A 27,307-nucleotide genomic window follows, 5' to 3' on the forward strand; every position below is an offset into this window, starting at 1 on the left:
CAGGAGAGACCAGGGTTCAAATCCCCACTCAGCCATGAAGCTCACTGGGTGACGGGGTTGTTGTGAGGATAAAATCAGGGTGGGGGTGAGAATTAGGTACACCACCTTGAGTTCGTTGGTGGAATATAAATGAATGAATGAATGAATGAATGGAATTTTAACCTAACAAATTGCATCATCTAAAAAGGTTTGTCTATAGCATTGTTTCTGCTGCATTGCCTGACTCGAATTAAACAATACAACTCTCCGTGTTTTAAATAAACATTCCACAAACAATTAAATACGTAACCAATAAGTTATAATATTTTTTATTCATGTTAGAATTTCTATCAGTGTTTGAACATTAAAGTTTAGAGAGTTTGTACAAATTTTCACTCATGATTTAAAATTGAGAACCATGCTAGATCGCAAAATGGCAACTAAAACAGTTCAGAATGACATGAATATCCACACTCTCTTTTAACACTGTTAACATTTTCTTTGTTTGCAAATGGGACTTGTCATTAAAAAATGTGCATTGTATTTATGTCTCAGTAATGTTCCAAAACATAATGGTATCATCATTACATATAAACTCTTTAAAAATATAATTCTGTCAAAAGAATTGAGGGCTACTATATACACTACAAAAATAAATTTTCATATAAATAAATTATATGGCATACTTTTATCTTTGTAACTGAAACACAACCCATTTCTGCTCAAAACAAGCAGGCAATGAGACCCAGTCTGAATATTTTTTTTTCCTTTTAACTCCTCACTCTAAAAAGCTACAAAATGAGTCCTTAATGTTGTAAATGTTATATACTCTCTTCCTATTTAACATTAGTAAGCATTCTATACAAATAAAGATTCCATTAAAAAGTAGAAACATAGCTGTAATAGTGTTTCCAATAGAAATAAAATCCCTGCATTGTGTTTGTTATAAACTGGCATGACAAATACTGTAAGAAAACATTCTTATGATACAAAAATATAAATATCAACAAAAATTAAAGTTTTTTATTAAAAAACAAAACGAAAAAACAGAACAGCCAGCCACTGAGATCTCTTTTTGCCAATGTGACAAGAAGACAGATGGTCTATACTATGCACCAAGGAGCAGGCACCCCACAAAAAAGAGGGGGGGACCTCTCTCATGCACGCACGCACACACACACACACAGGCCAAGGTGAAGGAGCTATTGAACATCAAAGCCTTTTCCACTTTCTGCTTTTCTTCCTGTTTAAATAATAATAATCATGGGGCTAGAGTGCAGAGTGAGTGGCCCAAAGCATAATCCATGGGGCACCATCATGACCTCTGCTGCTGCAACTCTTGGCAGTGAAAGGTAGCTTGCAATTCATAGCGTACTGTTCTGTTGCAGAGCTTTTGTCCTTGTTTTATCATCTGACATTGTGACACTGCTAGGGCCCAATTGGGGCCACAAGCATTTTTCACGTTGGACAGGAAGCTGGAGCTGTAGGTTGAGCTTTGGTGCCCTTCTAAACAGTAGCTTATGTACCACTGCAACAATGCCATCCCTTCTTGCTCAGGTCTCTCTTTCCACCACTGGTCCTTCCAGTTCAAACATTATCAAAACAGGGCTGTGCCTCTCCTAGGGTTAATAACTTGGATGTATTAAGAGACCAGTTCAACTGCTTCCTGAATGGAAGCTGCCTTTTATTTACCTGAAGTTTTCTGAAACTATGGGGATATACGGCACTATGGCAACTATATTAGTTGTACTATGTTCAGAATGTAGCAACGACTGTCTCTCTCTCTCTCTCTCTCTCTCTATATATATATATATATGCAATTAGCACACGCCAAGGCTTTCACCAGCCTTTAGCTTCAAGCAACACTTTATTATGCGTTCTTGTCGTATGATTCACTGGGGATAAAAACCTTCATCACCGCTGAGAGACACAATTCTAACCATAGTACATATGAGCAATGAGATACAGGCAGATTAAGTAGTTTGCCTAAAATCAAATGTGGTACAACAGGAACTAGAACCCACAAATGCTGATCCCCATCTGTCCACGCTTCTCCTTTATCTCTGTTCTTTGATGAATGTCCGTAGCAGCTGTTAAGCTCTTAGAATATTTTCTTTTCTTTTCTTTCTTTCTTTACAAAGTTAGGTGCAATGCTACATGTGGTTACATACATACCCAGAGTAGACCACTGAAATCAATGAACTCAGTCAAGACTAACTTTGATTTCAAGTGGAATACCACTCATGGAAGTCCCATTAATTTCACTGGAACCTGCTCACAAGTACACGTGCAATACTGGAGCCTTAACCACCATGGGTTGGTTTTCAAGGTCAAGAAGGATTACACAGTAAGCGCACACTTCTGAGGAAATCTCTTGCACACGACCCATTGGATTAGCACAGCACAAGAACCATATACTCGAACACACAATAAGAATTTCAGTGGGGCATGTGATGGAAATTCCTGATAGTCAGTGCTCCATAAAGTAACTACAGTATACAACTTCTCTCTCTCTCTCTCTCTCTCTCTCTCTCTCTCTCTCTCTCTCTCTCTCTCTCACACACACACACACACACACACACACACACACCACAAAATGAAGCCCCCCCACACAGTTACTTATCAAGGTTAAACATACTGCTCTTCATATCTGCTTGTTTTTTTAAAAGAAAAAAAAAAACAGAAAAAGAAAAAAATTATCACGCATAGCGTGTTTGAAAGTTAACAGAAACATATCACTACCACAGGGCTGTGATATTGAAATTTTTAAAATACTTTAACACACACACACACACACACACATATGTACCTTTACAAAACAAACAAACAAACCAACCCTAATACATTAGCAATATTTGCATAGAATTATACATGTAAATTATACAATATTTTAAGCAGCAGCAAACATATGCTGAAATTTACGACTAGATTAAGCTTAGTTGTGGCACAGAGATCAATGTACAAACAGAGCACAAACAAAACAGTCCCCACTCCATTAAACAGGAGTCAAAATAACTCCAGATTATACTACTTTACACGGTTTCTCTTGTATATTACATATGTGTACATCTTTTAAATATTTATAGAAATATTTCACAAAATAATACAATAGGTTACAGTAATGGTGAACTGTTGCTCTGACGCAACATTGGCCTTCTTCATAACTTCAAGCAGTTTCTCTTCAAGCAGTTCTGGAAAGAGGTTTCCCATCTTTGGCCTCTTCTTTGCTTCAGTTATTTCCCTGTACAAATAGAGACAAAAAAAGGAGCCCCACTGTTCACCTAAAGTTCAGCAAAGATAAATAAATCACCTCAGCCCCAAGCCATCTGACAAGTTCTGCAATTAAAAGCCATGAGGCCTATGTTCTTTTCCCAGCCATGTCAGTGACTTCCTGTGGCCAAATGGTTTAAACAGGTCCTTTTTTTTTTAAGGGCCTTGTTAATTCTTAGTTTTTTCCATTTCTGGATGCCTAGCATGATGTGCTTTTTGCCCAGGTTCACAATCACAACAGGCAGATGTGGGTCTCAGCCTTTGTCAAGTTAGCACCAACATCTGAACTAAATGAACATCATTTCATATCAGGATTTTGAGTTTTTCTGAGTTTACTACACCTAGAATCTTACAGAAGAAAAAGGAAATCACAGGCAATTTAGTCTGTGTACTTATTCTAAGGCATGTTACCCTAAACTATGCATATCCTAGCTTTTCACAGATGTCCTTAACAAAAGCAATAATAAAGACAAAAGTAAAATCTCTCAAGTTTAGTTTTTCCACCGTTAAAAGTGAAAACTTTTCTTTCATCTACTTTCCCGTTCTATATATCTACTGCTTCCCTGTACTTCCTAGGTTGTGTTTGCACATAAACATAAATGAGAAAGCATGGTCAGCTGAAAATGGAAGCAGAAACACAAAGTTTACAACCTTTCTGGGACTGTAACACTTTAGGTGTTGGATAGCATGACTGACTGTTCCCCCACATTAAAGACTCCTTGTCCATTGAAAGCTACCACATTTGATAGAATATCTTAGAAGCCTTTCCCCCAATATTCTAGCTCTCCACAGACAAGGAATTTCCAGTAACCAAGAAGTGTACAACCATGCAATTCCTCATACAATTACATAGCTGCCAAGTTTTCCCTTTTCTCGCGAGGAAGCCTATTCAGCATAAGGGAATTTCCCTTTAAAAAAGGGAGAACTTGGCAGCTATGCAATTATATGATAGAACCCTAAAAATTATCATGTGTCTGTGTAGAACAGCCTTCTGATTTCTTATCACCACACAATCTTCTACAAATTGCACAACCATCTTCTCCACATGGAAAAGTTCTCCTGGGATTCTAGATCTGCAGCTAGAATGGTGGAGGCAGAACCCCTTACCTTAATCCGAGCTGTTGCCACGAGCCCTCTCTTCACATTCAACATCTTGCACTTCTATTACTTCTACTTTAGAGTTCCTCCTCTCACACCGGACATTGAAAGGCACGTGAGGGTCCTCAAATTGTCCATGGTCGCTTTCGTGGTATCCTTCGTAGGATGGAAAGCCTCCTCCGCGAGTATTGTGGCCATGCATAGGAGGGTGCACAGCAACAGTAACTGATGCTGAGGCAGTCACAGTAGTGATAGGCTGGCCGTACGCAGGCACCGAAGTGCCCGTCGCAGTAAAGGCTGCGTTTCTGTTGTTCTGAGAACGAGTTCTCTGGCCAGAGCAGTCCCTGTTACTAGGGCAGGAGTGCCCATCAGTAGACGTTTCAAAAGCATCCCTGCGCGGTCGGTAAGGGGGTGGCCGGAGTCCTTCCCTTGGTTCTCTTTTGGGCTGCTTATTTTGATGCCATGTTTGCTGGGATCCAGACTCTTGGTAAGCCTGTGATCTTGGGCTTGGCTGATAATACCTTGTATCCGGCTGAACCACCTGGGAAGGAAATGGGGCACAGAAATCTTGAATATGGCTACGGCAACAAAGGATTGTAACTCCTCCACAACCTAAAAGAACATGGTGGCAAAGCTGCTTGAAGGGGCAAAAGACTGATCCCCTCAATAGAGGATTGGTTAAACAAATTATGTGAATTCGTAGAGTTGGCTAAAATGACAGCAGCCTTAGATTTCAGTCGAATCAAAAACTTAAGGAGGAATGGAACTGCTTAGAAGACTATATGACAAAATATTGTTCCAAAACAAATTTATTGATATGCATGGACTAAGTTCGCAAAGGAGTGGAAAAATTATTTTAAGATTGTTCTGGGGGCCAAAGTAACTAATATATACAGTAGATAACACAATGACAAGTTCAAAATATATTAAAGGATGTCGTGTTGTGGTGGAGGGAAGTCACAAAAATAGAATGAGATAGACACAGAATGGAAAACAGGAATTTTATCAATTTAATAATTTACACTGTATCTTCTGTATACCTTAGAGCACAGATTCCATGTTATAACAATTAAATGAAATAAAGATATTGTAGAGGTTTTTTTGGGGGGTGGGACTGATGATTTATATGCCACTCTTTGCTCTGGTAGCATTTGTTTTCTTTTTCTCAAGCCAACCTATTTTACATTATTAATTTCACCAAGGATACTTAGTGGGTGTGAGAGAACCTGCCAGATTACAAACTTCCCCTTCTGTCAAAAGAGGCACTATTACCAGAGCTGTATCAAATTCATCCCCATATCCCAAAAATCTGCAAATAGGGGGGAAATTGTGATACAAAGAACTATGCCTACATTTTCTTTTTTAGTACTGAATTGGCACTAACGCTTCCCTTTCTTTCCTGAAATGCTTTTGAGGTTCGTATCAAGCAGAGCCAAAAATTAAGGGATAATTTTCAGAAAGGCAGTATTTATGTTCTCCTTGAAGTCATGTGCCCAGATATGCAACAGTGTAGATAAACTTTAGTGTGAACAAGCTGCTGCGGCCATCTCCAGAACTGTGGCTACTGTAAAAAGGGCACCTTTGGTAATAGGAATGTCTGTGACTATCCCTGCGCAAGTGGTGATTCGCTTTTAAAATGTTCCTTAAGTATGCAACTCCAAAGAGAAACTGGGCACTGGTGTGTTTGTGTGTGTGTGCATGTAGGAAAAGGAATCTTCCCTAAATTATGGTCATATGTTTGGTAGATCAGCCTGGATATCTTACTGTCACAGGCTTGAAGTTTCAGGCCAGACTCTACCCTAAGACATGCACCAATCTGAGAAATGTGGATCTACATCTATGTTGCAGCACCTGTCAAACTAGTTAAGGAATGGAATGTTAGGATTATACAAGATAGCTGGAAAAGAGAAACTGAGATTTGGGTTACTTACAGTGGATCTGGCAAATACTGGGTTTTTAGTTGCTTCAACAATTACTTGGCGGACTGGGGCACCAGATCTTTGAGTGGACTCATACTGATGAAGCTCCTCACTGATTCCAGATACTGTGGTCTGAGAACTGTACTCAGAATCAGAAGAATCTGACCCATTCTGTGCATGACCAGGTGGTATGGTGAACCTCACAATGCTTGGGGGAGGCTCAGAAGATGGCGTAGGTAACCTGCTCCTTCCATCGACAGGGGAAACCTAGGAATGATGGTTTAAAAACTCTTATTGGGTGTCAGTAGAAGCATCTGGAGAAAATTACTTTTCTTGCATCACTTCGGAGATGAACTACAGAAAAACTGCTTCCATTTTTTAAATGTTTCTAGTACCAAAGAATGCAGTGGCATGAAACATGTCTGCATTTAATACCTTTTATCAAACTGCGTCTTAAACTGATTTTTTAAAATTCTAATCTACATCACCAATTGATTTCCAAGTCTAGTACATAGCCTCTTAAGTTTTAAAGCCCTAAATGGGGCCAGAATACCCTAAGGATTCCCTCCTTCTACACGTATCTATCAATGCACTATTCAGCATAGGAGACTTGCTCAGGGTCCCTCTGCCACTGGAGGTTTGGTAGATGGGCAAGCAAAATAGAGATTTTTAAATGTGCCATAGTATGTTGCAAAAGATCAAAATTATGTCCTCCACCCCATATCCCACGAACTGTTCTTGGCTGAGGGCAAACCAATTCTTGGGGTGGGGGTGGTATGATACTGACAGCAAAAACAAACATGCACATTGAATGAAATGGGCAAATCTCTTAAACTTGCGTTAATTTAGCACAGAATTCATGACTCCACATGCACGATCCAAAACTGTCTGCCTCAGGGAGGCACAAGCCCAAAAGGGACTATTTAAACACACACAAAGGCCCAAGGGTGTTGCACTTTTATTGCAGTTGCTCACAAGGGGCCTGCCACAGCTCCCCCCTTCCTACGTCACAACTCACTTTGGGACAGGGAAGTGACAGCTTCAGCTGCTCGCAGGGCCCATTCCCCACCACCACCACCACCAGGAAATGGCCTGGGACAAATGACACAATTTCTACTGAAGAGGTCTTCCAGGAGCCTTTTTCTCACCAGAAATCATGTGCAGTGTCATTTCCCCATTAGAATACTGGAACTCAACTGGACACTCGGCTGGGGTCTGGAACCACCAAAGGTTCTACCTGGCCCTTGCCTGAATGCATGATAAATTGTCATGGGGCCTTGTAACAGAGGAAGCAATGGGTGATGGCAGCAGGAGCAGCTCACAGCAATGGTAAGGTTACCAGATTTTTTTCATTGAATCCGGGGAAAATTCCAACTTCAATAGATTTTGTATGGGGACTGATTTGTAAATCCAGGGACTGTCCCTGGGAAACGGGGATCTCTGGTAACCTTAATATGGGGCAAGCACAGGCTTGCTTGCAGCAGGCCCAAATCCTACTCACAAGCACTATCGGGGGTGATCAGCTTGAATGAATGGCGGTGTCGTATACTGGGAGACCAGGGTTCAAATCCCCCCCCACAGCTATGAAGCTCACTGATTGACCTTGCCTAACCTATCTCATGGGGGGTGCTGTGAGGATCAGATATGATGGGCACCTTGAGCTCTTTGGACAGCGCAAGGTGAGATGGAAATGTAATAAATAATTAGACCGGCATTCGTAGCACTGGCACAAGGGTTTGTTTTCTGTTTTGGAACACTCCACACACATGTGGGGATCTCAGCCAAACCTGCACATTTAAAGCACTATTATACCACTTTTAACAATTGTGGCTTCTTCCAAAGAACCCTAGGAACCGTAAATGTTAAGGCTGAGAGTTGCTGTTCCCAACTCCCCTCACAGAGCAGGGTATTTCCAGAATACCCTGGGAAGAAGAATTGGTTGTTAAACCACTCTAGGAGTTACAGTTCTCTGAGGGAAATGATAGGGAAGGCTGATCGCCGAAGAATTGATGCTTTTGAATTATGGTGCTGGAGGAGACTCTTGAGAGTCCCATGGACTGCAAGAAGATCAAACCTATCCATTCTGAAGGAAATCAGCCCTGAGTGCTCACTGGAAGGACAGATCCTGAAGCTGAGGCTCCAATACTTTGGCCACCTCATGAGAAGAGAAGAATCCTTGGAAAAGACCCTGATGTTGGGGAAGATTGAGGGCACAAGGAGAAGGGAACGACAGAAGATGAGATGGTTGGTCAGTGTTCTAGAAACTACCAACATGAATTTGACGAAACTGCACAAGGCAGTGGAAGATAGGAGTGTCTGGTGTGCTCTGGTCCATGGGGACACGAAGAGTCGGACACGGCTAAACGACTAAACAACAACAACTAGGGAAATGAAGGTCTCCTTACAACTCTCAGCACCCTTTACAAACTGCAGATCCTAGGCTTCTTTGGAAGAAGCCATGACTTTTTAAGTGGTATAAAAGTACTTTAAATGTATGGTACAGGTGTTTTCTTATAATGCATGAACACAGCATTCCCTTGCCCATAAAGAAGAAATGGGAAGTACCTGCCTACAAGGAGCTCCACAAGAGTGAACAGATTGTGGCACCCAATAATAGATGCAAATTAAATTTGGGGATATCTCACTTCCCATACTTGTAGTTTATGGTTTCGGAGCTTTAGTAGTACTGTTTCTTGGTGGTCTGTTGTGATACTGCAAGAATTAAGTACATGAATGGATTTGGATATCAGGAAGAATGTTGTCTTCTCTGCCTTATGGCAAATGTCATGCTCTTGAGGTCAGCAACTATGCCAGACTGCTTTTTAGCACAAATCAGTTAAAGAAGTTAGATTTGCACAAGCACATCAGATTCCAGAAACTCAAATGTATATGCAACGAAAAATTCTGTTTTCTGCACCAAATTGCCAAATAACAGTGCAACACACTTAAAAAGTAGCACAAGTGTAAAGTACATAACATAATAATTAGTAGCAGTGAAAAGAACAACCACAATTTGTAAGTAATACAATACTGACCTCAGGATATGGTCCAAAAAGGGAAAGGAGAATGGGGAGTAGCACCAGTCCATTCAGAGCACCCAAGATTGTTAAAATTGCCAAAACAGCAAAGAAATACCTGGAATATTTCAACATACTATGTGTTAAAAAGCTGAAAATATGATTAAGAACTGTAAACAAAAATATAAAACACATTTTACTACACAAACACAGCAACACTCAACATTGTTTTTTCTTTAATGTACAAAGTCAGTATGCAGGGTTTTCAACACACACACACCCCTTTCTTTTTACCTTTTGGATTAGAGAGGCTACATTCCACAACCCAAAGTGTTAGTTCAAAAAGGGAAGAAAGAAAGAAAGAAAAAACGCTTGTTAATTTATCGAAATCTTGCAGCATGTAATGTTATTTATGAATGTGTTACACAAACACAAAAATATGGAATGCGAACTGAATGACTGAACAGATTGAAAGCACAAATACAATGAAAAGGGGCCCCCATTAGCAAAAAAGCAAAAAAGCAAAAAAAAAAAAGCAGCAGAAGCAAACAAATGAAGTGAAGGGTGTAGAATTTAAACAATTTAGCCTAGAAGGAAAAAGAAGCCCACTTCTCCCAGCAGCTAATCCACTGTGAAATGCTTCTGCGTCTAACAGCAGAATCTCTAATTAAATCTCTAGTGTATCAGGTAAGGCTTTCCCTTGCCATTCATTAATCACAACTTTCTGCCTTGAATTCTGTGAGTTCCAGTTTTACCAAATAGCTCAAATTGCAACCTTTTTAGACACAGGAACCAGCTTTTTGCAAAGAAAATGCAGGGCATTCTATGGTGAGCCCCAGCATTGTACTGAGAAAGAGCACTCTACAATAGCAGAGCTACATTGCAGGCTAATCTTTTGTTGAACAATTTAGCATCTCTGAATGCTCTTGTTTTGTGTCAGCCAATTCAAACATAAAGGCTGGAGTACTATGGAAGAAGAGGAGAGTGCACGAGTGGTTGTCCTTTCCCACCATTGAGGGCTAAGGTCTGGTATCCTTCATGAATACTGTGGTAAACCTGCCAGCAAGAGGAAAGCCTTACTAGTTGGTATCCAGCATGGGGTGGGGGGTGGGACAGAGGCTAAGCTCAAAGATGCATTTTAAAGCTAATGGATTTCAAGGCTCTGGGTCTTGGGCAACAGTTTGAAGAAAGGGGCAGAAGGGGACAACCCCTTTGCCAATGTCTCTGGTTTAAGCAGATCAAATCTTATTAACGTGCAAAGCTACAATTGTCGTGCTATTACAGTAGGATTACATATAGGAATTTCTACCCTGCATTAGCACCAAAAACCCAAATCATGGAGGATCAATGGCTACTAGCCACAATTGCTAATTTCTAGCTCCACTGTCAAGAAGAAGAAGAAGAGGAAGAAGAAGAGGAAGAAGAAGAAGAAGAAGAAGAGTAGTAGTAGTAGTAGTAGTAGGAGTAGTAGTAGTTTGGATTTGATATCCCACTTTATCACTACCCGAAGGAGTCTCAAAGCTGCTAACATTCTCTTTTCCCTTCCTCCCCCACAACAAACACTCTGTGAGGTGAGTGGGGCTGAGAGACTTCAGAGAAGTGTGACTAGCCCAAGGTCACCCAGCAGCTGCATGTGGAGGAGCGGGGAAGCGAACCCTGTTCACCAGATTACGAGTCTACCGCTCTTAACCACTACACCACACTGGCTCTTGAAGGTACACCTCTGCAAATCAGCTGCTGGGAATTGCAGCTGGGCAGAGTGCTGCTGCGGCCACGTCCCACTTGCAATCTTCCCGTGGGCATCTGGTCAGCCACTGTGAGAACAGGACTCTGGACTAGATGGGGCACTGGCCTGATCCAGCTGGCGTAGCTTATGTCCTACAGTAATGTAAACTAACTGGGACACACTATCAACATGAGGCATTGGAGACATTTGCATCCCATCAGTCTAACTCATCATCATCATCATAATTTATTTCAGCTTTAAGCTCATATACACATGAAAATAGTCACTTGCTTTACAACCAATAAAAATAAATATAGAGCTAAAAATATAATAACTACAGATAATATAAAATTAGGAAAAACAATATAGTAAGAGCTTTCAGGATTCATGTAAGAAAGCTCATATACACATGAAAATAGGCACAATGAGACAGACTTGCTTTACAACCAATAAATCAGTCTAACTCTAGTATAAACAGAGCGATTACAGATCTGATCACTTTGAGTATACAAAAGCTCTACCTGGACGAGCTATTGGGCTAAAAACCTACTCCTTGCCGTTATAGTCTGGCGCCTTCCCCAGGCCTTGAAACAAGGCCCAATCATTGCTCATTGACTTGAGAGCCATCTTTTAAAAATAATAACAGGGAAGCTAAAGCCTGGTTGTGTTAGACAACGAGAAGGCCAAATGAATAAAGACAAAGTTTAAAGTGTTAAAATACCCATTTATTTCATTTCATAAAATTTATACACTGATATATATATACACCCCACCTCAAAGTGGTTTACAAGTTCAATTCCAATGGGAAAATGGTGTTACAATCCTTATTACCTAAGTAGATCCTAGCTGCAATCCACCCAAACCCTGGTAATGTCAATTTGTTTAGAGCAGAGTGTGAGCAAAAGTCCCACAGAGATGAATGGGGGACAGTCAGTTGCAGTGCCTGATGGATTGGAAACTTTCTCAGCTGTTCTTTACCATGCATATGCACACTCAATCACCAAGAGAGAATGCAGTAGCACACTAGGTTGGGTTCAAAAGTATTTGTGGAAGGAATCCTTCCATTTGGATCCAGCAGAGGGTCGTTGTCCCCCTTTTGCCAGTTACCCGTTCTCTGTGAAGCCCACTTGTCCACCTTTCATGCTGTTCCACAAATTCCCCCAACCCTGCACAAAGCAGATTTTCAAAGGATGCAGGCACTGGCAGAGGAAGAGGAGTGCGGGGGGAGCGCACCGCCCCTGGCAGCGCGATCCCGGTGGGGTGCCATTGTGGCTGCTCCCTGCCCGCGCTGGGCGCCACGCCACACCCCCAGGAAGCGCACAATGCCCCCAGGACGCGTGCCAGCCCCACCCCCACGTGCCGGAGCATGAAGCTCCGCCACTGGGTGCAGGTGGCTGTGGTGGTGGTGGTGTGGGGAGTTAAGCCCAAGAGCACTTTGTTCCATGAGCCAAACTCTGCTCACTGATCTGTAGGGTCATCATTTCTCAAAGTGGGGTTGGGGATGGATCACCCGGAGGCATGGTGCAGGTACTAAGTAGGTGAGGGAAATCGTGGGCTGGAGGAGGTTGCAGTGGCACCAAGGTGTATACTAGTTTATAGGTTGAGGCAGATTAGAAAGAGGTTATGATTTCATAAAGTCGTGAGAAACTACAATAATATATGTTTCCGCACTGCAGTTCTCCCCTTTATTACAACTTTATACACCTTTTTCGGTATTTATATTAATTATTCTTCATCGTCAATCTAGCTGCTGTCTGCCTTAATTGCAGCTCCTACTAAGTTGCTCTTTTGATTTGTTTATCTGCCGTGCAATTCTGCAAAATAGACAACATTTTTTGCCTTTCTGCTCAGTGACTTTGCACAGACCGTTTGGAGCAAAACAGGATCCATTTCATCACCCCTCTCAAATTCCCTCCCCAAAAAACAAAAAAACCCTGCTCTATGCCTTTATCTGCTGTATTCACATTCTTAATTAAATCCACAAGAAAACAGGCTCCCTTTAGACAGAAAGGCCTTCAGGCTTTACTATGTATTTTATGTTACATTCCGTGATGTTATAGGTGCCTGCCTGCTCACATTCTACCCTGAACTTTTTGTTTTGGTCAGCCAAACTGTTCTATAATCTTCAGTGGCAGGGGTGAGGGAAAGAGAGCTTCAGTTTCAGGATGTTTATAGTTTTTCAGGCTTCTCCACTCAAAGTACTCTGCATGTAAATAGTTTAGAAGAGTGCTTAGGTTAAAGGTCACCTCAAGCTAACCACTCTTTGGGAATAACTTAATGTTGCTGTTGAACAAACTATAGGCTGCTTAAGGCCTTTTCTGAGTGGGGAGCTTTTTAAATTATTATTAACAAAAGCCAGTACACTTGCAATAGAAACAGCTACTAAAATGAAACTAGCAGTTAATAAAGCAGAGTATAAACGAAACCATGGCATAAGCAATCACATCATGCACAGCACAGCAGCAGCAGGTAAATGGAGAAGCATGACAGCATTCCCGTGAAAGGAACCTCACTTATGTGATCAGGAAAGGGCCACAGCTTAGTGGCAGAGCATGTGCTCTGCATATAAAAGGTTCCAAGTTCCCCAGCACATCTCCAGACAGTGCTGGGAAAATCCCTTACCTGAAACCTTGGACAGCTGCTGCCAGTCAGTGTAGGCAACTCTCAGCTAGATGGACTTGCACTTGCAGCTTCCTAAACTCACCGCAGTGTTCCAACACAGCTCAACATCATAGTCTAATCCCAATGAAATAGTGATTCTCTTAACCAAATTTCGGATTATCCAGTCACCAATATGGGCGCCCTTGCCTAGTCAGATAAATGAGGCTCTGCTACATTCATTTAATTTTAATTAAGCAAAGGGAGAGGCAGGGTGCACACATGTTTTACCTGACAATAAAGTCAAACTCGGATCCTGCAAGCATTAATACACCGAGCAGCGTAGACACAGCTCCATCCAACACAGGTGCAAACATGTGCTCTAAGGCAAGGACAGCCCTGTGGTTCTTGTCTCCCATGGCAGTCAGAAAGGCCTGGGAAAGAATGAAGTTCATGCCATCAGAATAGTGAGAGCAGCTTACGAGGATTTCTAAGGGGGAGGGAGTCCCCAAAAGAGAGGAAAGATGCTACAACCACAATTGGCAATTGACAGTTCTTCTTACTATACATATATGAATAACTGGCTAACAAGGCTTAAGGCAGACATTTATTTTGTAATCAATCAGAAGGCTTAATCTGTAAAGTGAGAGGTGTTAGAATTCAACCCTCCCTGGGAGGTTAAGCCCCGTGACTGCAGCAGAGTCAGCGCAAGACATCTTGCTGCCTGAAGCAGCAGCAAAAAATGTGGTCCTCCCCACCACCCCTCCGAGACAAGGTGTGCAGTACCGAAGCTAGTCAAGTGGTTTTGGCTGCCTAGGCAGAAAATGCCACAAGTGCCTCTCTTCTGCTCTAGAGTAAAAACAAAGTAATAATAAATAACCAACAACTTCTTACTTTGTGCTGGTGGTTTGGAAGTTGCTAAGGCAGAGAATCCCCGCAACGGGGTGAGCGCCCGTTGCTTGGTCCCTGCTCCTGCTAACCTAGCAGTTCGAAAGCACGTCAAAGTGCAAGTAGATTAATAGGTACTGCTACAGCAGGAAGGTAAATGGCATTTCCGTGCACTGCTCTGGTTTGCCAGAAGCGGCTTAGTCATGCTGGCCACATGACCCGGAAAAACTGTCTGCGGACAAATGCCGGCTCCCTCGGCCAGTAAAGCGAGATGAGTGCTGCAACCCCAGAGTTGTCCACGACTGGACTTAACTGTCAGGGGTCCCTTTACCCTTTAAGGTAGAGATGCTTCCTACACCTCTAAGGTAATATGAAAAGTCCCAAGCCATTGATGGAGAGCCTACACTGCTGCCCCTTCTGCAAATTAAAAAAGGCCCAGTCTCTGGGTAGGGTCACGCTGGCATGGGGAGCAGCTTGGGGGGAAGTGACCCTCGCATAGGGATGAGGACATGGATCTCACTGGCAGGCCAGATCATTATCTCCCCTACTCTTCAAAGCCGAAGTCTGACAGGTGAGCGGGGCCATCCACATGGTTATTCACCTGGTGTCACAGTGTTGTCAGGTGACTTTTTTTGCCCGCGTGGTTCTTGCAGAGTGCTTTGCAGGTACCACCACCCTGGGTCACTACAGACATCCAAGTCTTCAGTGACAATGTGAAAAACTGAAATACCCCCAAACTATGCACTGGTTTCTTCAAGGAGAGTGCAACTCCATCAAGAACTGGCCATTCACCTAATTTCTGGACCCAGGCACTACCAAACCACAGAAAAGGGGGGCTATCAAAGAATAAAATGAAATATTCAGCTTCCACTTACCAAGGCAATGTGAACAGTGAACTCCACTCCGATTCCAACAGAAGCAATCAGGATGACTACAGGCACGGCACTCAGTTTTATCCCAATAAGACCCATCATGCCAAAGAGTTCCACCGTCATCAGAGCCAGCACCACCACCTAAAGAGATCCAAATGGCAATTAGCAACTTCCCCTCTTATACATAGAACAGCCTTCAACAACCTGGTGGCTTCCAGATGTTTGGGACTACAATTATTAACAGGCAGGCAGGGGATGATGGGAGTTGTAGTCCAAAACATCTGGAGAATGGAATGGGAAAGGGAGAATGAAAAGGTGATCTGCTGGTATTTTTTAATTCTTAATTACTGAAATAAAAGTCTAGGCTCTTCAGAAACCATGAGTTAATAGTTTTCTTTGAAGCCAGGCAGAAATCAAAGTATACAGGTTTGTTTCACTTATTGTTTGGCAATACAGCCTGAAATCATTTTGGCCGTTCTCCGCTTCTTTCCTGTATTCCACCTCCACTTACGTACCGTAGTCCCAGTATAGTGATTAATGCAAGGAAAGATACAGCATGTGGGCTCCCCCCTCACCCATCCTCCAAGACAACATTTTGACCAAATTACAGAGTAAGTGAAGATGACTTGGGAGTAGTTAATGCATGGAAAACAGTGAATGCCACAATCAGCTGATGGGTGTCGGGTTACAAAGGGCCTCTTAGCTTTGAAGAACTTGGGGGGATTGGCATGGACAAAGCAAACAGTTAAAGGGGAGGCTTTTTATTTTTCTTCTTTCATCTACCTCGTAAACAAAATTAGAGGCAGGGGGTAGAGAACACAAAATAGGCATCGAAACAGAAGAAGGAGAAAGCCTGAAGACTTTGTTTAAAAGGTAAAATCCCTTTCTGAAAGCAAACTCCACCCCCTATAGGCACGGCAATAAATTATTTTATAAGCTAATGACTCGTGAATGATAACATGCACAGCCTATGACTTTTGAAAGCTACTCCAGACTAAACATTTGCCTTTTAACATACCTGCTGTACACACATCTATAGGACAAAACCTGGTAATTGCTTTCTACCTCTGCCCTTTTATAAGCTACAGGGAAGTTCGTAAAGTTTAGACAGCATAACATCAACATTCCATTTGAAAAAGAATGCCCTTGTACTGAAAGATCACCAGTGCTTTCCAGAACGTATAAAAAACTAGTTTATACAATTTACATTCATCAGACTATTTTTCCTACACCCTGCAACCCTGCCTTGCACTCTTCTTCCCTCGTGAAACCCAAACTTTTGGGATCCAGGCAATTTTTCACACTGGTCCTCTCTTGAGGAAGTTGCACAGGACTTCTCAGATCAAGCCAGCAGCAGAGAGCGACTGATGCAGTCAGATGCTGGGCCCTGAAATCTTGTGCAGCTCTTTGTGTTAAGGCTGTGAACACTTCCAGAGCTCAACAAAGAAACCAGCTCCAGAGAAATGTCAGGAAGGACTTCACTTTGGGGGTATCTTGGGTCCCCTGCCTTGGGCCCCTGAAAACCTTGGGCTCACTTGCCAAAATAGCTAGCGTAAGAGCAAACTGCTATTTTTCAGCTATTTACTTGGAAGTCCACGAGATTTATTTCCAAAACAAAAAGTAACAAGTTCGTGTCCAGAACGTAATAATAAATTGCTTATGAGTGGCTCCAAATGAAATAAAAATAAATCTTGAACAAAAATCACTTAGCTCTCTAGAATAATAAGACGCTTAAAAAAATCATTTAATAATTTCTCTTTATTTTTCCTCTAGGTATCAGAATGAGGGCAAAAGTTTAGACACTTTTATTTTAATTTTAAACTTAAGCAAATAGAGGAGGCCAAAGGATGAAGGTTATTAAGGCTTATACCTTTTTCATGAACCCTACCCCCTCAAGTTGAATAAATATATCATGAATGATGCAATATGCATACCCCATCAGTAGCCAGACATAAACAAAACCTTCCTGACTGTAGCAAGAGCTATGCCGAAAGGAATTTTGCTTCAGCAAACACTTACAATGATCCCAGCTGTCCAAGGGTTCAGAAGGAAGAGGGCACACACCAGGAACGTACACGCCAGAACCACGCTGATGGACAGAAGGAGCCAATGACGGAGTCCAATATATTGTTCCCAGAACAGGAACGGGTATCCATTGGGGTAACTGGGAACCCCGAGGCTGGTGTAGTTATTGCAGATTGCTCTCACTTTCTCAATAGCTTCCACAAAGTCAGAAGTGTCGCGCAGTCCATTGAGGTAGAAAGGAAACTGAACATATTCAATAGGCTCAGCTTCCGGGACTGGGAAGGGGGAAAAACACACTGCTTAAACAAACTTATGCTGGAAAACAGTATATCAGAATACAGAGTGAAACAGACAAATGAAGCAGTTTGGCTTCCTGGTCCCAGAATATCAACATGGATTGATTTGCATTAAATGGAACATTCAGATATACCAACAAAATGCAGCAGATGCAGTACATTTCATTATGAAGAGGTGTACTATACATTTCAGATTTCATACAGGCAAGCCATCCCACTATCATGCTATAGGTTTGGGAGTTCAGTCAGTCAGTCAGTTTTATTTCATATAGCCAAAGGCTGCCGCAATATATACAGAATCATTGAACAATTAAAAGGAAATTTTACTCATCAGATTTTCTGCAGACATGTTAAATCCTGATTAAAAGTGCTACAAGAAACAAACATGGCTACCCCTCCAAAGATTCTTATAATGTTCAATAATGGTAGTGTGAAAATATGGAAAGTGGTGAAAGGAGAATTCTAGAGGTTCCGGGATATTAAAGACCATCTCAATTACAATTAAATTCGTCTTGCAAATCGCGGTTTCCCATCGGAATGCATTGAAATTTAATTAATGCGTTCCTATGGGCAAAAATAAATAAATTTCAATGCATTCCTATGGGAAACCGCGATTCGCAAGACGAATTTTTCGCAAAACGAATTGACTCACGGAACGAATTAAATTCGTCTTGCGAGGCACCACTGTAAATGGGTAGGGGGAAATATAATGAGGCCACGAATGTTGCACAAAAATTTGCAAGCATGAGCAGCACTGAGTTTACAATAAGCAGCCGTTTAGAAGCACTTTATCCAGCATTCACTAAAAATCAACATATCAGAAGTCTAGTTTACAGCTGGAATAAAGTCTTCCTTTGGAATTTGCTATACAGTCTCATGGCTAGTCCACAAAATCTTATGCCGCACAATAAATCACAGGGTGATATACAATGTTAGCCATACAAAAAGTAGGTCCTCTGAAATCACGGAGTGTACACTGAATTATTGATTGATTGCATTTATATCCCAGCTTTTTCTCCATAAAGCTCAAGGTGGCTTACATTTAATCCTTCACATTTAATCCTCACAACAACCTTATGAGGTAGGTTAGGCTGAGTGTGTGTGACTGGCCAAGACCACTCAGTAAGCTTCATGTTCAAGCGGGGATTCAAACTCTGGTCTTCCAGGTCCCAGTCCAACTTTCTAACCCAGGCATAGGCAAACTCGGCCCTCCAGATGTTTTGGGACTAAAACTCCCATTATCCCTAGCTAACAGGACCAGTGGTCAGGGATGATGGGAGTTGTAGTCCCAAAACATCTGGAGGGCCGAGTTTGCCTATGCCTGCTCTAACCACTACACCACACTGACTTATCTTTGACTCAGTTGGATATCACTCTAGTTTTTAACATCCCACAAGTCTCCTTGTTATCTTTCATTTATTTTTACTTTGCCTCAATGCCCACTGTTAAAATGAGATAATCATATAAATATAGCATATACAGCATTAATGATATCAATTAACAAAAAATGTCAAGGAATCAAGCCTTGACAACCTATGTTAAGAGTATTTTAGCTTGCAAGGTGTGATACCACCCACTGCCATACAAAATGGGCTTTAAAATAGCCGGTCCGTTGTGCTTACTACACTAGTATCTGTTGATAGCCGTCTACATAAGCCTGAACAGTAGCAAACAAAGACTTAACATTTGAAGATTTAGAATGGGTTTAACATTTGACTGGAGAGAATTGCAAAACCTCATGTACTTCTGCCCTGCCCTGCTAGAAGGGCAATACTTCTGAAATCATTGCATAGCTGACAGCATGGAATCCCAACAGCATAAAAAGGAAGCAGTGAATCAGGGCCAGCATTTGTAATCAGTTAAATACTTTGAAAGCTTAAAGCTGGCCAGTACATTTCTTACATTTTCCCTGGTTATTAAAAATGAGCTTTAGAGCATGCTACAGTCGATCAAAGAAAGATTAAATACTTCAAATGACTATTTCAGGAAGTAGATCATTTTTATCCTTTAGTGACTCAACACACCCAAATTTTCCATGCTCTCTTTTCAAAAAGCAATGCTAAGTCCCCAATACCACCCACTCCTCCCCCGAAAAAGCCATCACACAACTAGCATCAAGTTCTTGCTGCTGCTGCTGTGTGTTCCAAACACTGCAGGGTCATTCCCTTGACTTACGAAACATGATTTGCCCTATTATAATCTCAACTATAAATTTTCATTAAGACAAGTTTTGGCTGGCTGCCCATGAGCTTTAGGGTTTGGATTCAGTGAAGCACAATTTGCTTGTTATCCAGTTGTGTTTCCAGAAGTACCAGTCGTCTTCTCTCCTCAACTCCTCCTGCCACCCAATAACCAACCAGCAATTCACCCAATAAATCCAGAGCAAAAGCAAATAGCATCACACTGGCATTGCCATTCGGAATGCAAATGGGTGACTTGGGGAAGGATTGCAAGGGCAGAGGATCCTCATTATACAGATCTCTTTCCCAAATAGCACCCCGAGCCGACAAATTCCGAGTGAACAAAATGTAACTCCCAAATATTAAAGCTCCATATTTGCAAAGGCAGCACACCACGGGGAACTGAAGGCTCCCTTTCCAGGGAAAATGAACAGGGCACATTAACATGAAATGAATTTTAGACCTCTGATATAGACTATTAAAGAATTCATTTTTCAAAATGATGAACTGCTACCGACGCACGGCATTCTTCTACTACATTACACAACCACAACCTGTCTCCTGAGTTTTTACTAAGAAACGCAATATATTGTTCTGTTTATGGTCTGACTCCTGTGCAGTGTCAACTGACTGGGGAGTTGCTGGGCCTCGAGAGAAGGGCTGAGGCACTTATATAAACCATAAGGCATTAAAAGAAAAGTGTTCCTTACTTCTCAACCTGGTTTCTGGCATATAGTCTGCTTTATCGTGGACCCATTCTGGTCGGTGGGGCCGGATGTTGGCTTGAGAGGCAGCATATGCCACAGGGTCATTGCTAACCCAGGCTGTCAGGTAGATGTAGAAAGCATTGGGGTTAATGATTCCATCTGCATCCACCAGGCGCTGTTTAGTCAACTGCAAAAAAAGGGGGGGGGGAGGAAGTAAGAGGAAAGAACGGTTTAGGATGGAATTAGGACTTTTGTTCAGAATGTTAGGACTTATGCCCAATTCTTTTAACACAAGAAGGAAAGGCATTATGCAACAGCATGTAAAATGGAATAATAGCCTTTGAAAGAAGACTTTATACTTAGCAGGGATGCCATAAAGGAAGTTTTGTTTATGGTAGAAAAACTACATTTTTATATTCAAGAGGTTTCATATAGCAGAAAATGCTTTGCATGCAATTCATTAGAAACATTAAATCAACAGAAGGTTCCAGATGAAGACTGAGCCAATTAAACCTAAATTCTAAAAATGCTGTCTGCAGCCAAGAGGGGGGAAATGACCAAACTGGAGAAACATATTTAAAGCTAGTTTTGAGGGATAGAAAAAAAAGAAAAAGGAACCGATGGAGTTCGGGGGTGGGGGTGGGGAGAAGAGAGAGAGAATCTGGCAAGAGTCCTATAGACGTCTGTGTGCAGTTAACCTCTGTTGTTAACACTGAAGGAAATGCCACCCAGTAAATGGAGGAGAGCTATAAAAATAAAACAACATCTGTATAAATTTTGCTAACACTTGCCTCCTATGACCTATGTATTCAGAAAATGCCCAGCACCCAAAACCAGATGAGTCCACTCTTTTTGGGGTCACGTGGGCAAGTGAATTTGGAGAATTTGAATCGGATTTTCTAGGAGCAAAAGATGCCCTGCCAAACAACTGGGGTGATATACAGAAAGTGCCAGGAAAAGGGCGACACACAAGGGGTTTTGTTTTCTTTTGTTTGTTTTTCATTCTGCCCCAACTCTCATTTTCAGATCTTTCTAATTATGTGAAAAACAACAGTGACAGCAGAAAAGAAAAGAAAAAAGCTGGAATCTAGAGATCTGGATTCAATTAATCCACAGGATATGCAACAACTGTATGTCTTCAAATTGTCTTTGGAACTGCAGAGAACAGCTCACAGCCCCTGCGGAGGCAGCAGCACACTTTTATCCCTCCCAGGCAGAAGAAATTATATCAGGAGCCACAGGCAATCATTTTTTCCATGCTGCATTTGGCATTTGCTGCCAAACAAAAGAAAAAAGTATCTTAGGGCACCTGTTTATGGTTTTCTCTCCTCCCTGGATTTGCATATTGCATAAAGGTAAGTAGTTGTTGTTCTTATATATATATATATGTTAATGTTTGATGTTTTATTATGCTTTTATATTTGCTAGAAGCGCCCAGTGTGGCTGCGGCAACCCAGTCAGATGAACAGGGTACAGATAATAATAAAACCATCAACATTCTTCAATATTACCCAATACTACTTTGGTGAAAAAGTACTCTAAACTGTGCTTTTGAGTCTAGCAAACAGCTCCCGAGAAGGTCATTGGAATGTTATTTTCTGCCTCAAAGCAAAGAAGTGGAGTTTGGAACGACACATGTCCCTTTACAGACTTTTAAACACCTCCCTTAAGGGTCTTTAGATAGAAGAAGGCTTTGGCAGTGTTTGGCACGAACCTGTAGCGCACATGAACTTGTACTCCACACAGGGACCATGTTCCAATTCCCAGGCTGATTGCTGCTAGTTCAAACTAGCAAATTAGGACTGGTGGCATGGAAGCTAGCATTAAACTCATGAGGGTACAGAAGTAGCAGCCCACCCAGACGGCCCAGCAACTGATTCCTTGAGGTACTTCCTGTTGTACCTGGGGCGGGTGGTGGTGGTGGATGTTAGCACTTCTACTGGGAATTATTTTATACGATTCTAATGAGAAACTGCTATCTACATCACACGTAAGTGTAACACAGCATAACTGGCCCTCCCAACATGCCCATGGCAAAAAATGTAAAACAAAACTGTACAAACAGCTACAAGCTGCAGCTGAAACATGGGACTCACTCCCCACCCCCCAATGCATACACTATCCAAAGCTGCTTAGCCTATGGGAATATTCAAATACTGCATCAGCACTTCTACAAAAAAGTAGACCATATAAATACAGGAAACACCCTCTGCCCAAACCTTACAAGCATATTCACATGCAGGGGTTTCTCGTGACCACAATGGGCTTTCAGCACACACTCAGAAATGGGGAAGCAATTTTGGAGAAATGAAGAATGATCTGTCAGGAGGTATCATTCCTTATCCCACTTAGCTTGGGATGCCCATGAACAGATCTGAGATTTTTAACATCATGACTTTTTGCCCTGAATAACTTCTCTTTCTATTCAAAGTGTTCAAAGGAAGTCACACATATACCAAATTGGAAAAACAAAATAATAATAATAATAATAATGTGCAAGTTTATCACCCACCCTCTCCCCCTACCTCTGAGTACCATATTGTCTTACACTGAATGTAACCAAAAGACTTTATAATCTGAATCAAAATAAGGAGAGAGATTGCATGTTCTTTTGTATTTCATGAAAATATTCAATATAAATTGTGTGTGTTTTTTTAAAAAGGAAGTAGGTCTTACTGAAACCAATGGGACTTACTTCTGAGTAAACCTATTTCTTTCTTTTTTAACCAGCTTGCTTGGGAGAACTTACAAGCTGAACTCAAAGCATCGGAATGAAAGCAAGCTATGCCAGATTTGCCACTCATATTGGTGTAAAGGAAGCACAGTTCCTCTCATTCATAAGAATGTCAGCTGGTACAGAAGATCTAAGAAACCTCTAGATCAGGCTTCCTTAACCTCAGGCCTTCAGATGTTTTTGGCCTACAACACCCATGATCCCTAGCCAGCAGGACCAGTGGTCAGGGATAATGGGAACTGTAGTCTCAAAACATCTGGAGGGCAGAGGTTGAGGTAGCCTGATCTAGATGTATGCAGGGTGGCATTTCATCTTTTGGCCAGAGAAATGCAGAAGTCTCCCACTAAAAACAATGCCCTCATTAACATGCAATCCAAACCATGGGCTAGCATGTATAAGCACCTATGTTGGCTTCCAGAAAGGAGATTGTGGCTGCTTTTTTCCTCACCAGTCGTTTTGTAATGCACAGTGCTAATCTATGGTTGTCCAAACCTGGGCTTGTGGTTTAGCTGTGCCCTGGCTACAGCTTGTGGTTGGTCTGCACAGAACTGAATGATGAGCCTGGGTTTGGATAACACACACTAAACCAAACCATGGCTTAGGTCAGTACAGCACAGCAGCAAAATAACCAGGTAGGAGCAAAGCGGCTGCAATCGCTTCTGCACATTCACACTGCCGTGGTTTGGCTTAACACTTTGTGTGAACCAAGCCCCACTGGAGTTCAGCAGATTTGGGGTCAAGGTGCATTTAAACTCATATTCCTTGGTCATGACTGGGACTAGCACAGAAGATGTGAATTTAAAAAATGTTCCTAGACTGTATCATGTAATACTACAAATAGGGGAAATCACATAGTTGAATACATGCACATTAAAACAGCTCCTAGGGCCTACAAAACCAGCAAGATAAATTATGCATTGCAGAAGAAAAGAATGGATGCCAGGATGTAAAACTATCTATTTTGGTTACTCTCATAACAAATAAATGGTTAGGGTCTCTTTTTCAAAATACAACATCCTCCATTCCCAGGCCTGGTGCTGCTGCTGCTGATTTTATTTTTAAAAAATCAGTTATAAATAATAAAGTACAGTAGTAGAAAAGAACAGGAAACAGAGAGAGAGAGAGAGAGAGAGAAGCCTGCTGCTTGACCACCAAACCATGGTTAGGCGACTGAGGGAGCCCCAAGGGGCTTGCATGGAATCTGCCCCCATCCTTTTTCATACAAATACAAGCATCTTCAAAACTGCAAGGGTATTGGTTAGTGTCTGAATATTTTCATGAATAATTGTTAGCTTTGGAACCACAGTCAGAAGCTGGCTTGCAAACTGTAATTTAGGCCAGAGTTCTTCCCACCATGAGTCCCCAGCAGTTGCTGAACTACAGCCTTCATTACCCCAACCAGTTTGGCAAAGGATGATAGGAGTTGTAGGTCAACGGCATCTGGGGATCAAGGTATGAAGAAGGCTGACTTAGGCTAACTAACTATGGTTGTGTTAAGATCAACACACAACAGATGCCAGAACAAATCCTGGAAACATCACCAGGCTATGGGTTCCATAAGAAGGATGAAAAAGTGACAAAAGATGACTTGGTAGCAGAGAAGTCTCATTCTTCATTGCCACCATTGTAATGAGGAATACATTTGAATAAGCTCTTCCTTGTGTGTGGTGCGATTCATCTAGAGTTTCCTGTCACCATTACTCAAGCTGTCATTCCTTTGGCTTCAATGTCTACAGCGCTCTGGACCATGTATGGGGAAGGGCAGGTCAGACCTAACTGTCAACTTTGTATTCCAGATATTGCCTAGAGCTTTAAATCCACAGCGCCACCCGCGTCCCTTTTAAACAGTAAAGGAGGAAGGAAAATTACTTCCTTTTTGCATCATTCCATTTAAACAAATAGAGTTATAGTAGTGTTTTTAAAATTACCTGGCTAATATCAAAGGGTTTGTCTTGGATGCCCGTTTGAACCAAAAGCTTGTAAGCCAGAACAGCATCTTCGGATCCGTTTCTGTAATCGTTGTATGTGATCTTCCCAGATTCCCAATCGCGATCAAAAGCCTCCTGAAGCCCTGTTGGAAGGTGAAGGGACAGATTGTTGTTTATTTTTCATCCAGCTTGTAAACCAAAAGAAGAAAAACCAGAGCAGCTTTCCTTTATCTGCTAATGAAGAGATTGCAGGATTGTGAAAGTTTTCAACTCTTGAGTAAGTGCTGACAAGCGATGTGCAACATCACCATCACTTTCTTAGAGCTCTTTTTGACTCTTAGTTCTGTCCACTCCAGCCTCTTCCTCGTAGCCCTGGAACAAGCAGAGCCTGGCTAGAGTACTGTGACATGCCTCCCAAACAGATGTTTGGGAGGGTGCCACATGCCTGAGACACTAGCCTCCCAGAACTCCAGAGGCTGCGTAACCTGCCTTTCCCATCTTTCAGCTAGGCTGTGGATGACTGCCAGGTTGAAGCTCCAGACAAGACCTCCTGTTGCTCAGAACTGGTCCAATCCACCCACACCCACTTAGCCAAATACTACCACACGTGAAAACATTCTGGCATCATAACACTGCTGTGTGTGGCGGAACACATGGCTTCTATCCAATGGAGAGAGAGAAAGGCAGCTGGAACTCCATGTGTATGAAGTGTTTTGAAAGACTTATAGAGATGCGTATTCAGGCATTCATGTTTGCACATGGGCTGGGGAACCCCTTTGTCTGAGCATATAATATGCACAACTTTAAGTTTGCAACAGCCCTTTACTATGAAATCTCCTAATGCACAATATGGTTCTGTTGACACTACATGCATTGTGATGAAAAAAGAAGAGAAACAGATCAGGAATTTTATCCTAGATATGTCCCTCTAATAAAGGGAAAGGAGGGCACAGATTGCAAACAGTAACTCCAGGAGATGAATTTTCTCCCTCTGTTCCCTAGGAACAATATATACTTGCATAGGAACAGTTGCAGCAAATCAGACTTTTTATTTAAAAAATAATAATCAAAAGGAAGCAAGGTAAGAGTGTTATAGAACCATCTCACCATAAATCTCAATTCAGCACAGGACTCACACATAGACACAACGCCCCCCCAGCTACAACCCAAATCAAGCAACCATTCATCAGCACACATTTCCAGATAATAATAAAAAAAGTGATCTCCAGATTGAACGCAACTGAAATAGAAGCTCCTCACTCCTCACTTATTATATTGTGCAGGATCCATTCAGGCTCCTTAATGAGCACCACAATTCATGGAGGATCCTGGTGGATTGTGTCCACTGACTACGGCTACAGAGTTGAGGAGGAATTCAGACCATTGCCTAAAACAGAGCTCCACTCACTCGCCCCCCTGTAAAATGAATTACACAATGGGAAGGAGACACCCAGCGCTGTGTTGTTTCAGCTACCACTAGGTGCTGAAGCCATAGGTTACACGACAACATGACCAGAAATTCCACCACAAAGCCGGAGGAAAAAGAAACCCACACTCCAACTTTCAAACTTCAAACAGCAACTCAGCTCCTTCTTGAGCACAGCGTGAGTGAACACGATTTTGTCAATTTGTTCCATCTGTTCAACTTGTGTAGCTAATACAAGTTGTGGGATCTGCTGCCAGCACGTGTAAAGATCACAGCCAACACCTATTCACTCTCAACTGTTATTTCCCTCTTTGCCACCCCTTTCAAGGCTGGGTGGGGAGGAGGGTGGGCAAAAATACCTCGCAGCACAAATTTGGATCAGATTTAGAACAGTAAGCCGCAGCCCAGCACAAGGAGGCTGTGTGAGAAGAGATGAATGAACCACATGTCTGAGGAAGGGAAGGGAAGGGGGAGAGAGGAGGGAGGGGGGCGGATAATCCACCGACCCACCTCACAGCTGCATCGAGAGGCTGTAATCAAAACCATCATTACAGATCTGATAGGTTAGCTACAGCTATAAAGAGATAAGAGCGATGGAAAGAGAAAACATGGCCTAAACGACACAGCCCTAGGCTCTGGATGCT

At 42.0% G+C, this 27,307-nt stretch overlaps 1 protein-coding gene across 3 annotated transcripts in view; it reads right to left on the reverse strand.

Annotated features, from left to right (window-relative positions):
• Positions 1-281: 281 nt before the first annotated feature.
• The window catches only part of PTCH1 (patched 1), a 106,881-nt gene continuing 79,855 nt past the window's right edge, over positions 282-27,307 (reverse strand). For all 3 annotated transcript variants that reach the window (XM_035099609.3, XM_035099608.3, XM_035099613.3), the window contains 9 exons: positions 25,238-25,380; positions 20,579-20,762; positions 17,387-17,667; positions 15,371-15,508; positions 13,899-14,041; positions 9,302-9,401; positions 6,279-6,533; positions 4,357-4,888; positions 282-3,220 (listed from right to left, as the gene is read on the reverse strand). In XM_035099609.3, the coding sequence (XP_034955500.1) occupies positions 4,358-4,888; positions 6,279-6,533; positions 9,302-9,401; positions 13,899-14,041; positions 15,371-15,508; positions 17,387-17,667; positions 20,579-20,762; positions 25,238-25,380 (1,775 nt within the window). In that variant the 3' untranslated portion in view covers positions 282-3,220; position 4,357. The remainder of the gene's footprint in view (positions 3,221-4,356; positions 4,889-6,278; positions 6,534-9,301; positions 9,402-13,898; positions 14,042-15,370; positions 15,509-17,386; positions 17,668-20,578; positions 20,763-25,237; positions 25,381-27,307) is intronic.

This window comes from Zootoca vivipara, chromosome 10 (assembly GCF_965207765.1).
Source record: "Zootoca vivipara chromosome 10, rZooViv2.hap1.1, whole genome shotgun sequence".
Taxonomy (NCBI): domain Eukaryota; kingdom Metazoa; phylum Chordata; class Lepidosauria; order Squamata; family Lacertidae; genus Zootoca; species Zootoca vivipara.